At 33.6% G+C, this 14943-nt stretch overlaps 2 protein-coding genes and 1 long non-coding RNA gene across 3 annotated transcripts; 2 read left to right on the forward strand and 1 right to left on the reverse strand.

The window, feature by feature from the left end:
* Positions 1 to 3643: 3643 nt before the first annotated feature.
* Positions 3644 to 5258, forward strand: LOC145096025 (disease resistance protein RUN1-like). The gene is made up of 2 exons (XM_079033809.1): positions 3644 to 4744; positions 4836 to 5258. The coding sequence occupies exons 1-2, from the start codon at positions 3707 to 3709 to the stop codon at positions 5256 to 5258; spliced, it is 1461 nt and encodes a 486-aa protein (XP_078889935.1). The 5' UTR covers positions 3644 to 3706.
* A 2174-nt stretch (positions 5259 to 7432) lies between these two features.
* On the forward strand, positions 7433 to 8822 carry LOC145071119 (uncharacterized). The gene is made up of 3 exons (XR_013690262.1): positions 7433 to 7510; positions 7914 to 8035; positions 8133 to 8822. It is a non-coding gene; the product is annotated as an uncharacterized LOC145071119 (long non-coding RNA).
* Positions 8823 to 13819: 4997 nt separating this feature from the next.
* Positions 13820 to 14688, reverse strand: LOC145061897 (uncharacterized). Its single transcript, XM_079009484.1, has 2 exons — positions 14358 to 14688; positions 13820 to 14283 (listed from the first exon to the last, which is right to left on the reverse strand). Exons 1-2 carry the CDS (start codon positions 14686 to 14688, stop codon positions 13820 to 13822), a joined length of 795 nt encoding a protein of 264 aa, XP_078865610.1.
* Positions 14689 to 14943: the final 255 nt, after the last annotated feature.

The raw sequence follows: 14943 nt of genomic DNA on the forward strand, positions 1-14943 counted from the left end.
ATATTACTTTGTATGCATATGGTCATTTCCATGGATTTAATAGGTGGGCCACCAAGGACTAAAAATGTGATCAAATCGTTGGTTTAGGGATGGAAAAAGGTAAATGATGAAACTATTCGACCATATCCATGACAACATAAACCATATGGTTTATTTTTTTAGTGAACGTAGAGCTAGTTGTATGAGTATTTAACAGTTGAGCAATCTAGTTAGATGACCCAATTGACAAACAGTGTGACCAAATGTTTTTTTTTTTCGGCCTGAACAAGTAAAGTACCAAACTGTTGGACCAAATTTATAAAAGACAAAACACAGGGATGATTTTTGTAATTTACTCAACAAATAATTACTTGCAGAAGTAAAGGGAAAGTACCTCTACACCAAAACACCCGCTTTCAAAAAAAAATAAATAAAAAAAAATTTCAAAAGAAAGCAAAACGGTGTTTCTTTTTTTCTTTTTCGGGAAAGAACCTTGAAAGCCTCCGATCCCAACGCGTAAGAAAACCCCAACATTTTCGTTGTTTGTTTATAGTCTCTCGCCCTCTCCCTTCTTTTCATCGTGGACTCACCGTTTCCCTGTTGACTTACTGCTCATCTTTCTTGGTCTTTGTCTCTGTTCATTTTTCCTCTGTTATCGTTACTTCAGGTTTATGTAAACTCTCCTCATCCTTACAAGCTATTTTTGCTTGTCTAAGAATTTCACTTATCAATCACAGATCATTTGAATTTTCATAAACAGGTGATTAAAATTTTGTCTATTTCAGCTACTTTTTGTTAGTTTACATATCAGTTATATTGTTACAGTCCATTACGTTCTTGCTTGAAGTCTAGAATGATGTACAAAACTTTGCGCAGACTGGGAAATTCTCCAATTCTCAAAAATTCCTTCGTTAATCACTTTATATTTTGAGTTCATAAACACCATTTTTTTTTTTTACATTTGATTCTTTTTTTGAATGATGTTATCTGCTCCTTAATTGTACGCTAAACACTCAAAGCTTTAATATTCGATTGACATAATTCTAGATTGGCTGCTGATGTTCCCTTTGTTCAAAACCTGCTGATCTGTCAAAGCCAGAGTGTAAGACATCCAGGTGTTATTTTGCTTGAATCAATATTAGGATTTTGGTAGTGCATAGTCTAGATTCTGAAACAAATAAGTAATGCTCTCTCTGTTTGAAAATAAGCTGGATTAGGTTTATGTTTGGAGGTACAAAACTGATAAGAGATTTCTTTGTAGATTTAAGTCATATGAATAACATTTGTCAGCTAAGCTTATGTCATTTGTTACTTAAATCATTCATACCTTCCGGTTTTGAGTGTTTCAACTTCTTCCACAAGTGCTTCTACTTCTGATACAGAAAATGGTCTTCTAATTCTACCTTGTGAAACTTCACATTTCTTGGTCAACTGATAGTGCTTCAGTTTTGACTTCCAAGGATAGCATCAGAGCTTTGGAATCAGCCATTCCATCTTTTGGCGATTCCGTTTGTAAGGGTATAATTTCTTGTTTCTTGTCACCTTGGTTTTAAGGGCATTTCAGTTATCAGGATCAAAAGTTGCAATTTTGTCAGGGTATAATGTCTTGCATAACAAACAGGGCCTTAAAGCATTAGAATTTCCACTCAATAGTTTTGTTAGGGAGTTCATAATCTTTCTTTAAAGTTACTTTACAGTATCTAGACGCCATCATCTTCCTTATTCTTCTGTATCCAGCCAGCACGCGACTGTGCCTGAAATGCCCTCATTTTGGTTCCATGGTGATTGAATTTTCATCATCATCATCATCATCATCATCATCATCATCATCATCATCTCTAATACCCATCATTACATATACCTTATGTCTTACGAAAGGGTAGATTTACACTACTATGTAAGTGAACTTCAGATGAATTTTATTTAGACAATAATAGGATACTTATGTGGGTTTACCAAAATAAAATAGAGATGTTGTGCAACAAATGAACAGATTGGTTAGATATTTTCTTGCACCCCTGCAAAAAAAAGAAAAACAAAACTCAATTCAGTTAAGTGAGCAGCTACTCTTTAAATAACTAAATAACTCACATGGCAATGTAATTTTTATTTTACATCAATACTTTGCTATTAGCAGATGAGATTTAAGTTGCATATTGTAATCGGTAATTTGCTATTGTGCAGAGGCATTTTGTATGGGTCCTGACATTTAAGCACAAGCACAAGTGAAGAAAGCCGGTGAAACCAACTTTCATAATTAATAACATGTGGAAGAGTTTGAGAGCTTACTGAGAAGTGTCATCAACCCGTAATTTATTATGGTGGTTCTATCTGATCTTCCAGAAGGATCTTCATCTTCTTCATCAACTCATGGTTATAGTTCATCAGCTCGTGTTCATACTCCATCCACTCATGGTCATAATTCATCAACTCATAATTATAGATATGATGTATTTTTAAGTTTTAGAGGTGTTGACACTCGTCATAGTTTCACTGATCACCTTCATAAGGCCCTCATTGATGCCAATATCAGTACCTTCTTGGATGATGAAGAGATTGAAACAGGGGAAGATCTGAAACCGGAACTGGAGAGTGCGATTAAGGCATCTCGGGCTTCTATTATCATCTTGTCTAAGAATTATGCTTCTTCAACATGGTGCCTGGATGAATTGGTGTTGATCCTTGAGCAGCGTATGACATCCAACCATATCATTGTCCCAATATTTTATCATGTGGAGCCCACCCATGTCAGGAAGCAACAAAGTAGCTTTGGAGATGCAATGGCTAAGCATAAACAAACAATGGAGGCAGAGATAAATGCGGAAAAAAGAAGTCAATTAGCTCAAAAGATGGACCGATGGAATAAAGCGCTTACACAAGTTGCTGATTTAAAAGGGAATGACATAAATGGCAGGTAACCACTTTCTTACCCTTATTCATCTCCCAATGAATTTCAATAAGTTTTTTCTAAATCATTAAATAGACATATATCTGATGTATTATGATATATAGAAGATGCACATAATTGAAGATAAGTTTCCAAATATGTGATCTCCTAAACCAGTTCATATAGATGGGTTAGCCATTCTCATAATTTTCACATGTTTGTTATGCATTTTGTATTTTAGATGAAGTTAGTGCATTTAGATGAACCATCTCCTGGATTTTTACATGCTTTTTATTTGAAAACCAAAGTTTGATGAGTTTGCTATGCATTTACCGTTAATTATACCATACTACCTTCAAATCCCGGCTTTTATGATAAATAATTGCTTTTAGGTGTATGTAGTAAAAGATAGCCTATAACTATTTCATGGCATTTTGTTCAAATCTATGTAAACACCCACATCGATGGTTAAGTTTGATAGTCTTGTAGAAACATAGTGAATTTTGGTGGCCTATTAGTGGAATCTTGTATTTCATTGGTTGCTTTGGTTATACCATAATCAAATCTTTATGACCAATCATTAGCAAAATCTTGTATTTCATGTCATTTTGTTCAGATTGATGCAAACCAATTAATAATAACAGCTATGATATAATCTTAGTTTGGATCTTTGAATAAGTTAAATCTCACAATCTGGTTCACTAGTTTTGTAGATTGTGTTTTGAAGTTCTTATATAATCAAGTTTCAGGTTAAAGACGGACTTTATTGAAGAAATTGTGAAGGACATCCACTGTAGATTACATGTGCACTTAAGGAGTGTTGGACCACAACTTATTGGGATGAATTATCATATTAACTTTGTAACTTCATGGTTAAAAGATGGATCCTCACATACAGTAGACATACTTACTATTTATGGTATAGGTGGGATCGGGAAGACATCTTTAGCCAAACATGTATATGGGCTATATTCTCATGAATTTCACAGAAGCAGCTATATTGAAGATATCACTAGAAAATGTGGGGGAAAGTTTAATGGGTTACTTGATTTACAAGAACAACTCTGCAATGACATTTCAAAAACAAGTTCAATTAAAGTTCATGATGTTTCGGTATACACCACAAAGATACAGAATGCACTAGCCCTTAAAAGGGTGTTTCTAGTTCTTGATGATATCAATACTCTTGTTCAGTTGGATGCATTACTTGGAAGCAAAGGTTTTCATCCTGGAAGCAAAATTATAATTACAACAAAAGACAGTTGGTTGACTGAGAGTTGTGCTTTATTCAAAACAAACATTAAACCCAAGCATAAAAGGCATTTACTTCGAGGCTTAGATTATAGTGCATCGCTACAACTTTTGAGTTCTCATGCATTCGTGTGCAACCAACCCAAGGCGGGATATGAAGAGGTGTCTGATAAACTTGTTAAGTATTGTGAAGGACATCCATTGGCTCTTGAAGTTTTGGGAAAGTCTCTGCATAATCGAGATGTAGCTTATTGGGAAGGGTGCATCGAAGGGTTAAAGAAAGAAATTAGTTCCCCTATAAATAATGTTTTAAAAATGAGTTTCGACACCTTACCATCCAAAAATGATAAGGACTTGTTTAAGTATATTGCTTGTTTTTTTGTTGGAATAGATAGAGATGTCACCGAAACAATACTAGAGGCATGTGATATAAACACAAGATCCGGGATCATGAATCTCATTGACAGATGTCTTCTTAGTATTGGATGGAATAGTGAATTGAAGATGCATCAGTTGGTTCAAGAGCTGGGAAGATTCGAAGTACGTCAAGAGTCACTTGACAAACCATGGAAGCGAAGTCGAATATGGTGTCATAAGGAGTCATTCAAAGTGTTGAAACAAAAAAAGGTGAGAGCTTATGTATACTTGTTGGTAGTGTGCATATTCAAATTACGTTTTATTATTTCATTTTTATTTTTGGCCATCTGTTTCTTCTTAGGGTAAGGGAAATCTTCTAGGCCTTACCCTTGACATGCGCATGCTTGAGAAAGAGAAGTTGGGTATATCATATGAGCTAAAAACAGATGCATTAAGTAACATGGATAATTTGATGCTACTACAACTCAATTATGTGCACATGAATGGGTCTTTTGCAAACTTCCCAGAGGAATTAAGAGGTTTGTGTATGCATGGGTTCCATTTAAAGTCTATACCTTTAGACTTACCGATGATGAATTTGGTTGCTCTTGACATGTCATATAGCAATATCGAATCATTTGTCGGTTGTTATAATAATCCACAACGGCTTGAAAAGAGGCAAAAGGTAACTTATCTTCATTTATTATTCATCTGTGCTGAGTTGATGGAATTCTCAACTGTTCTATCTTATTTCCATTTCTGTAGTTGGATGGATCATGCTTAAAAGACAAAAGGTTGCTTGGATCATTAAAGATTCTTAATTTAAGCTTCTGTAAACAACTCCATAGTCTTGGTGATTTTGACCAACTTCCTGCACTTGAGAAGTTAATAGTTAGAAACTGCATTGGTTTGCTCGATGTTTGTGAATCAATTGAGCAATGTGCTGAACTTGTCTTCATCGATCTGAGCTACTGCAAGAAGCTTGAAAAACTTCCAAGAAATGTAGGCATGTTGAAGAATGTTAAAACAATGTTGCTAGATGGTTGTAGTCCTGGTGGATCTCGAATCCAGAGGGCTAGCAACATTGACATAAATACAAGAACCTCTTCCTCTTCCTTTATGGTTGGTATACCAAGTGATTTGAAGTTCTTTGTAATTTATTTACCAAGGTCTTTAGTAAGTTTTTCAGTTGCAAATAGTAATATGTCCACTAAATCCTTTCCCATGGACTTGAGTTGCCTATCCATGTTAAAGGAATTATATTTAGATGGCAATCCTATAAATTCCATGCCCAGTTGTGTGAGAACCCTTCCTAGGCTTGAGATACTTAGTATGGAGAATTGTAGAAAGTTAAAGTCAGTTGAGCATCCTCCACGAACACTAAAAAGGTTGCTCTTTTATGTTAATGGGGATCTTCAAGGAAAAGTCATATTTGATCCAGAGATGTCCCCACTACAGTTATCATCAACGTTGTCGGTTTCTGCAGCTTTCTCATATGAAATTGAAGGCATTGTGAAAATCCAACCAATGGTATGTGTTGAGGAAGAGGTAGTACGTAGCTTGGGCTGGAGTAATTTAGACTTTCTTAACGAAAGGCACTTGGGAGCTTATTCTTGGGAATCTGGAACCCAGGTTTTTTTAGTTAATTGTTTGTCTCTATATGAATATGTATAATATAATTATTATGGTGATTAATTAAGGTGATTCTATTTTGCAGATGATTTATGAATTTGGAATATTCAGCACAATGTATGAGGCGCAGGAGATGCCGAGTTGGTTTAGGCATAGAAGTGTGGGGCCATAAATATCATTTACCATCCCATCATCATCATCATCATCATTGTCATCATCTCCAAACAACCTCCTAAAAGGACTCAACTTCTGCTTCTCTGCTGACAAATTGAGACCTGCAGTTCCATATGGTTGGTTCCATTGGTCACCGGTGATGGCAATTACTAATATAACAAAGAACCACACGTGGATATACAAACGTTACAAAGACAGTTATTGTTTTGATCGAAAGTGTTGGGTGTTGTTAAGTCATTGGATGTTTGGGATGAATGAGATGGAGGCTGGTGACCACATTACTGTCACTGTTACACTGCCGAATTATCAAGTTGTAAAGGAGTGTGGGGTGAGCCTTGTGTATGAAGATGGAGAGAAGAAGGAAGAAGAAGATGTGTTGGGTTATTACAAGTCATGGAATCATATAATTGGTGGAGATCTCTCTTCTTTTAAGACAACTACAGGACAATATGTCTTATACTACTGGCGGTTTTTTGATTATGGCGTTACATTGTATCAATATTATCGTAAATTTGTTCCGGATGGCCCCCACTTCCAAGGTAGATGCGATTTTTGTTAAATAGATGGATAACGACCCATTTATTTTAGCAGATGGATCATAACTTAAATCTTTTAAACAAATGGATCATATGACCAAAATCCTCTCATTTTATTGATCTATAAGATAGTATTTTTTTTTATAAAATATAAATTATAAAAGTTGCACTTTTAATTTATAAAATGAATAAACCGAAAACATGGATTAGTCTAGTCTACACCAGGAGGTCCAGGAAGCCCATCAAATTAGTTGGGATCAAGTCCAGTGCTTTTTGGTTGGGTATGGTGTGCTGGCATCCATTTTACCCTACCCTAAGGAGTATTTAAGCTTTTCATTTTCTAGAAGATTGTTAGCTAAGAAAACTCTAGTAGCAAACATGACTGGAGAGGCCCTTAATTCCTCTGAAAGAATGGGAAAACCCTAATAAATCATTCAATCAGTTAGTTGTTTCTGGTTGTGAATTTCCTGCTTATTCTCTTTACTTTGTGTGGGAGGTTATAAGTACAATCAATTGATCTAGGCTTTTGATCTGTTGGATCACATAAGTACATACGACTACTTTGTATAGGTGGATTGTTTGTGAATAATGATTAACACGACTTTTTTTTTATCTATTTTCAGCACAAACAGAAAAGTGTTGGTTCAGAGCTTTCTCCCCAGGGAATCCTTGCATAATTGGAGGTGCAAATGAGGTATACCTTTTGACACCCAAACCCTTTCTCGCTTCACATGACCAAAAGGCATACAAAATAAAATATTAGGAATCAAAGTTCTCAATTGGATTAGGATCTAATAATAATAAGAGGAGTTATAACATTGCAATGAACGCTTGAAAATGCCAACATTAAAATTTATAATCATTGAGTACTGTTATGAATTTCAGTTCATACCATGTCTAGACACAATGGGTCAAAATCTAGCTAGGATCAAATTCTCACCATTCCCTGTACTTGTTATGCAATCGAGTTTAGTAGATGTTGTTCTTGGGCAAATTCTATGTTAATAACAAACTATTGAACTTTGGAAAACAATATGAAATTGTTTAAGAATATTGCTTGATTTTAAGGAATCTTCTTGATAGATGCCTTTTTTTAGGATAGGACCAATCAACGTGTTCCAAATGCATAAATTCCTTCAAGAGTTTGGAAGAGATGTATCACTAGGAGTCATTAATTCTGTTGAATCAAGAAAATGTAACATAATATTTACACTTCCAGGTAACTATCTGTTTTCATAGCATTTTGTATTAGGTATTATATCTTGTATACTTACATAACTTTTATTTTTGTTTTTTTACTTTTCCTTTATTTGTAGGGTGAGAAGGAATCTTCAAGGTCTCGTCCTTCACATGAAAATGCTTGAAAAATAGTTTGATTCAGTTGAAAATAGATTCATTCGGAAAATGGGTAACCTAATGCTATTGCAACTCAATGGTCTGCAATTGAATGAGTTATATCCTACTGCAGCTCAATCGTGTGCACCTCAATGACTTTTATCCATACCTTTCCAGAAGTGTTAACATAATATATACTAGCCTCTGTTGAAAAGACTAAACAAATTTCAAATTGTATGTTATTTCCCCATAATTCTTTTAAGCATAGTTGTCAAAATGAAGCACTTCTCGATTGTGTGCTATTTCCTCATAATTTGAACTGAAATCTTGGTATCAATCATTCCCTAATCAACAATTTCCATCAGTCTATGGGCTAAAAATCTCAAATCCTTTTTGGGATTCTATAATTTATTTTGGTACTATCTAAAAATTCACACACTACACCATAATATCCTTTTTAGGCTCCGATTCTGAAAGATGAGAATTCTCTTATCATTTGTTTTTTGATTTTAGAAGCAACATCTTTAGGTCACCCCTTTTTCTTCACAACACAGAACAGGATACTATCACAGATTAATTTATATTTCTTTTATTTACTATCCTATTTATCTTCATATTTACTTTATGTTGTTGCCTAAAGAATATCATATTCTCATATGTTTTTATTTTCCATCCCATCTTGATAACCTATGAAGTTATCAGTAGTGTTTTTGCACCACTCTCATTTACAGTTTTTTACATCTTGATATCTCATCTTGATTCCGCCTCATTTGAGCTAAAAAACCGTTCATCTCCTTACGAACAACTTGATTACCATTGAAGCCATTCAGTTGGCCATAATTAACCTTGTTTTTCATACCCACATTGGAGATACAAATAAGGTTCTTTTTAACAGTCCTTATGCATACTTGGTGACCGTTGCTCAAGAGAAGCAAACAAAAAAACAAAGAAGACAAAATTACAAAAATCGTCTCTATGGAATATTACTTTTTATGCATATGGTCATTTTGATGAATTTAATAGGTCGGCCGCCAAGGACCGAAGGTGTGACCAAACGTTGGTTTAGTGATGGAAAAGGTAAATGGTGAAACTATTAGACAATATCCATGACAACATAAACCATATGCATAATTTTTGTAGTCAACATAGAACTAGTTACATGAGTATTTAACAGTTGATCGATCTAGTTACACGACCTAACTGATTACCAGTGTGACCAAATGTTGTTTTTGGGCTGAACAAGCAAATTATGAAACTACTGGACCAATTTATAAAAAGATGAAACACAAGTATGGTTTTTGTAATTTAGTAAACAAATAATTACTTGAATTTTTGATGTGATTAACTATTTTTCCCAACAATTAAGCCTCCATGACAATATAAATTCGTTAAAAATAGTATCCAGATGATAAAAATTCCCAAAAGTTTTATAATACTTCCACTAAACATACTTAAGCTGGGAAAAATATAAAATGAGTTTCTAAATAGTTACCTGGACTTTATTATTTTTTGCGTATTTATTCTAACAAAAATGGAAATAAATAGAATACAGTTTCCAAAATTGCCCAAACTTTTTTTTAACCCTGATTTTATACATATATAAGCTATGAAAAATATAAAAAATATTTTTCAATTAGTTTTTCTATTTTTCTTTGTTTTATTCTCTTGAATAATCATTAATTGGTGAATAATTATCAAACTGTTAAATCAAATTACAAAATTTTTTTTTAACTTCGTTTACAGTGTACATAATCTGGGAAAAATATCAATAGTGATTTTTTACATATTGTAATATGATTTTGTGGATTTAAGTGTATTTAATCTTAGAAAATAGGGGGAAAATACTATACTGAATAGAAAAATCATCAAAATTTTTATTTACAGTATTAATATATATGAGGGTCCTCTGGTACATTTTCATGAATTTTGAATTAGTAAAACTATTTTTCCCATTATTAGTCCATTATAAGTACAAAAATCTGGGAAAATAGATATGCATTATCAAAAATTCTAAAAATATTTTTGTGTGTCTTCCACATAGGGTAGGAGCTGCGAAAATTGTTAGATAGACTTTTCAAATTTCTTAAGGTGGTTTTATGATTTATTTGAATTAAACAAAAAGAAAATTCAAAACCATAGCAAAAAGTAACAAAAATTGATGAAACTCACTGAGAAGTCATCATTCACTTTAGGGTCATCCACGAATTTACCTATGATTTATCGACATCAGAAAATATTTTATATGAATTATTTCCCTATTTTATTGCAATAATTATAATAATTTGAGAAAAATGAATTATTTTCTGAAAATTTGTAGAACATCTCATTTTGTTGATGGAATTCTGGGAAAAATCGGATTTGGTCAGAAAAGAAGTTTTAGATATTTATTTGGGAATAAATCCTTTATGAACCTATTTAAATGCTTTTTAACAACAAACTTTGATGATCAAGCCTCTAAGCTTGAAGATCATCACATGCATGTTGGTTTTTGGGTGAAATAATATCACCATAATCATAAAAATCATGGTTATGAACATGCATGTGAATAATCCATCCATAAAATGGTGTAGAAAAAGAAGATATGCAAGAAAACTTGAGATTTTGAAGGAAGATTTAACGATTTTCGTGATTACCTTGAAGAACAACCCTAGATGATGAAGATTTCATAAATATAGGTGCTGTTTGATCTTATTTTTCCAGAGATTTCGAGGGTTAGGAAGAGGGGGGGAAAGAATGGGGGTTTTAGAGAGAAGAAAAGAGAGAAAAGAGAGATTATATCTCTCTGGATAAATCATCTCTCTCGTCATCTCTTTGGGGTTCCCCTTAACCAAAAGCGACCACAAAAATACAGAGATGCATCAGGACTCATGAAGAATGGACTGGCTAAATCTCTTCCACAGATTCGGCTCCTATGTTCATCAGTTTTAGAGAGAAGTGAAAGATAAGTTTTTAGAGAGAGAAAGAAAAAGGTGGAGTGTGGGAAATGAGGGATATGATTATGATTTTGGGGAAGAGAGGTATGGGGGAGGAGAGATCCGACTTTTGAATGGAGATAGAGGTTCCCTTTTTTAAATTTTATAAAATTTAAAGCAAATTTTATAAAAATATCAAGGTTTTATAATGTATACTACTTAACATAGCTTTTATTCACAATACCTTGATTTTTGGCTTATAAATTAAGGGTAATTGGTAATGACCTAATTTTTTTTCTTTAAATAAATTTTCATAATTTTAATTATTATAAGATCATATTATAAGTTTCATAATTATTTTTATAGAATTTTTAAGTTTGGTGTTTATAAATTTGAGTTTTTATGGCTTTTAGGGTTTTGGAGTTTAATAAACTTTGAATATCAAAATAGATTGAATCTTCGAGACTTCAAATTATTTTTGTTTTTCCTAACTCTTATTCAAGTTAGAAATAATGTTTTTAATTTATTTTTATCGGTTTATCGACATTCTATGTAGTGATTACGAGATTCAAACGAAATTGAGGAATCAAGTATACTAGTCATAGTTTTCAACATTGACTTAAGTTTCTATGAGACATTGACCTAATTTCTACTTCTAGGTTAAATGCATGATGTGTGTATATGATTCATAAAAAGGTGTTCGAGTCAAAGAGTGACCCAAATATGGATAGTCTCTACAGTTAAGTAGTTACAGAATTCACATATTAATGTGAAATCTAAGTACACCATCCATTGTTTCTATCTGTTTCCAAGTTTCTAGTAGGCTATAACTTAGTTTCTAGTTACCAATTCTAGTATGTTTCGTGCCTATATGTGCAACTAAATTTAGTCAAATGTAGAACCGACTTGAATTTTGATGGTGGTCACAGGAAGGGTGCTTAGAAGGGCTAAAGAAAGAAATAGATTCTCGTATAAATAATGTCTTGAGAATGAGCTTTGATTCTTTGCCATATAAAAATGATAACGACTTCTTTAACTATATTGCTTGTTTTTTTTGTTGGAATTGATAGAGATGTTACTCAAACAATATTAAAAGCATGTAATATAAATACAATATCTGGAATCCTGAATCTTCTTGACCGATTCCTTCCTACTGTAGGAGGGAAAAACGAATTGAAGATGCATCAGTTCGTTCAAGAGATGGGAAGATTCGAAGTATCTCAAGAATCACTTGATATGCCATGGAAGCGAAGTCGATTATGGTGCCATAAAGAGACATTCAGAGTGTTGAAACGAAAAAAAGTAAGATGTCATGTATACTTTTAGTAGTGTGCATGTCTGAAGCCCTTTGTATTGTCTAATACTCTAATTTTTAAAATTTAAATTGTATTTCTTCTTAGGGTAAGGGAGATCTTCTAGGCCTTTCCCTTGACATGCACATGCTTGAGAAAGAGAAGTTAGGTGCATCATTTGAGCTAAACACAGATGCATTGAGTAACATGGATAGTCTGATGCTAATGCAACTCAATTACGTTCAGTTGAATGGGTCTTATGAGAGCTTTCCTTAGGAATTAAGAGGGTTGTGTATGCATGGGTTTCGTTTAAAGTTTGTACCTTCAGACTTACCTATGGAGAATCTTGTTGCTCTTGATATGTCATATAGTAATATTGAATCATTTGTCAGTTGTTATAGGAATTCACAACGACTTGAGAAAAGGCAAAAGGTAAATTATATTAATTTTTTGTTCTTTCATGTTCACTGTACAATGTATTTATTATGTTTAAAAAGGAGAGAGATCTTTCATTAAACTTTCCATTATATTCATTTTTTATTCTTTCATGTTCACTATACAATGTGTTTCGTAACACCTGCAGATCCGGGCTAGTCAATTTACAGGTAATACGTGTCGAAAATGACTTTTCGGCAAAAGATTATTTGGAATAAATAATCTTAACCAAGTTGTAAAATATGTCTTAAGGAAGCCGTACATATAAAGAACGCCGAAATCCGAGTTATAATGAAGAAGTTATGGCCTGTCGAAGTTTTACGGCAAAACCGGCACGACACCAGGAGACGTAAATAGTGAATTTACGAAGGAGGACTTTTTAGCCTTGGTGATCTAAACGAAAGTCGTATAACATGTTAAACCAAGAGCATCCATAAAAAGAAATCTTACTTCGTATGAGGAAGTTATGAATTTTCTAATATTCGGCATAGCAGTGTACGATCCGAAACTCGAATTTTAGTTTGAGCGGTTTTTGGCCAACGCAACCTAAATGAGAATTGAATATATTATTTAATATTAGCACAACGGTAAAAAGACAAACGAAAACGGACGTCGGATAAAGAAGTTATGAATTTTAACGGACTTTCCTGTCCCGGCCTGTTAAAAATATAACTTTAAAAATAAAGTCAAAATTAGCTGATGAAGTCTAAACGAAAGTTGTAGATGCTGTTTGTTTTTCTGAAGCCAAAATGTCTGCAGTCTGTGGACCACATCTGCAAGCCTCTGCAGCAGAAGAGGTGGACCAAACGTCTGCAGTCTGCAATAAGAAGACTGTTTGTTTTTTAACGTCTGCAGGCTGCTGAAATAAACTGAATTTTAAATAAAATTATTTTACAAACTTAAAATGATTTTTCAACACCAAAATTTTAATACTAATAGTCTTATAACATTGAAAATAAAATTCATGCAACTAAATTAGTCATACAATAAAAAAAATTGTTTTACAATAACAATTTCATTTAAAACAATTCAATCTATATTGTGCATCAACTGATCAACAATTTCATCCCGTAACTGAGTCATATATTCATGGTCTGCTGTAGTACCATGTGTTGGAATCCCGTCTTCATCATCATCAATGGCCACATTGTTATTTCGAAACGGGACATTGGGTTCATCGTATCGTGCGAAATACTCATCACTCAATCCTTCTTTCCTTATATAATTATGAAGCGCGAAACATGCCATGGCAATGTTTCTTTGTGTCACAAATGGGAATGGTTTCATCCTTTTCAATATAGGGAAGCGTGCTTTCAAAACACTAAAAGCACGCTCAATGACATTCCGAAATTTTGCATGTCCATGGTTAAATTTTTCTTTATTGGTCAATGCACGTCTTTGACGAAAATCTCCAAGCCAATACCTCACATTACCATAAGGGGCCATAAATCCTCGAGTGTGTGCATATGCGGCATCACAAAGATAATATTTGTCTAAAAAAAATGCAAAACACTAATCAATTTTCAAATTAAGATAAAAATATTTAAAAAAAAAAACAAAAACTTACCTAGTGGTGGAAACGGGAATGATGCTTGTGGATCGGCTACTGCTTCTGATAATATTCTAGAGTCATGCGTTACCCCTTCCCACCCAGTCACAACAAATGTAAAAATCATATTGAAGTCACAAATTGCCAATACGTTTTGGTAGCAATCTCCCTTTCCCCTACTTCTATATAAGTCTTGTTTCTTAGTAGGGACAACAGCATGTATCAAAGTGCCATCAAGTGCACCAACTGCTCCTTTGAAAACCCTTTGTAGCCTCCTATTATGTCCTGGAATGTTTGGATTCGGATTAAAAGATGTTGGTACTATAACATCTTGTGCGAAAAGCATCATTTTTTCCAACACTTCATAAAAAAATTTATGAATTGTTTGCTTCGAGTGTTGAAATCTCCGCTTGATAATCACGTAATGTTGATTATGTCCGATCATCATCGAAAACATAGCCATCTTTTTCCTCAACTGATACATGTTTGCTGTCCTTCAATGAGTAATTTTCTCTAAAATGAGCACATAGTCGTACAAAAGATTCACGGGACATGCGTAATACTTCAACACATTGTAAACGATTACGGTGTAATAACTCCAATG

The sequence above is a fragment of the Lactuca serriola genome, chromosome 1 (assembly GCF_051521515.1).
Source record: "Lactuca serriola cultivar US96UC23 chromosome 1, Lser_US96UC23_V15, whole genome shotgun sequence".
In the NCBI taxonomy this organism is placed as follows: Eukaryota; Viridiplantae; Streptophyta; class Magnoliopsida; order Asterales; family Asteraceae; genus Lactuca; species Lactuca serriola.

Excerpts from the sequence above, each read along its gene's own strand:
- LOC145096025 (XM_079033809.1), top strand. The coding sequence starts at position 3,707 with ATGAATTATCATATTAACTTTGTAACTTCATGGTTAAAAGATGGATCC. Across the intron at positions 4,745-4,835 it reads AAGTGTTGAAACAAAAAAAG|GGTAAGGGAAATCTTCTAGG; the intron begins GTGAGAGCTTAT and ends GTTTCTTCTTAG.
- LOC145061897 (XM_079009484.1), bottom strand. The coding sequence starts at position 14,688 with ATGATGCTTTTCGCACAAGATGTTATAGTACCAACATCTTTTAATCCG. Across the intron at positions 14,284-14,357 it reads ATTCCCGTTTCCACCACTAG|ACAAATATTATCTTTGTGAT; the intron begins GTAAGTTTTTGT and ends CATTTTTTTTAG.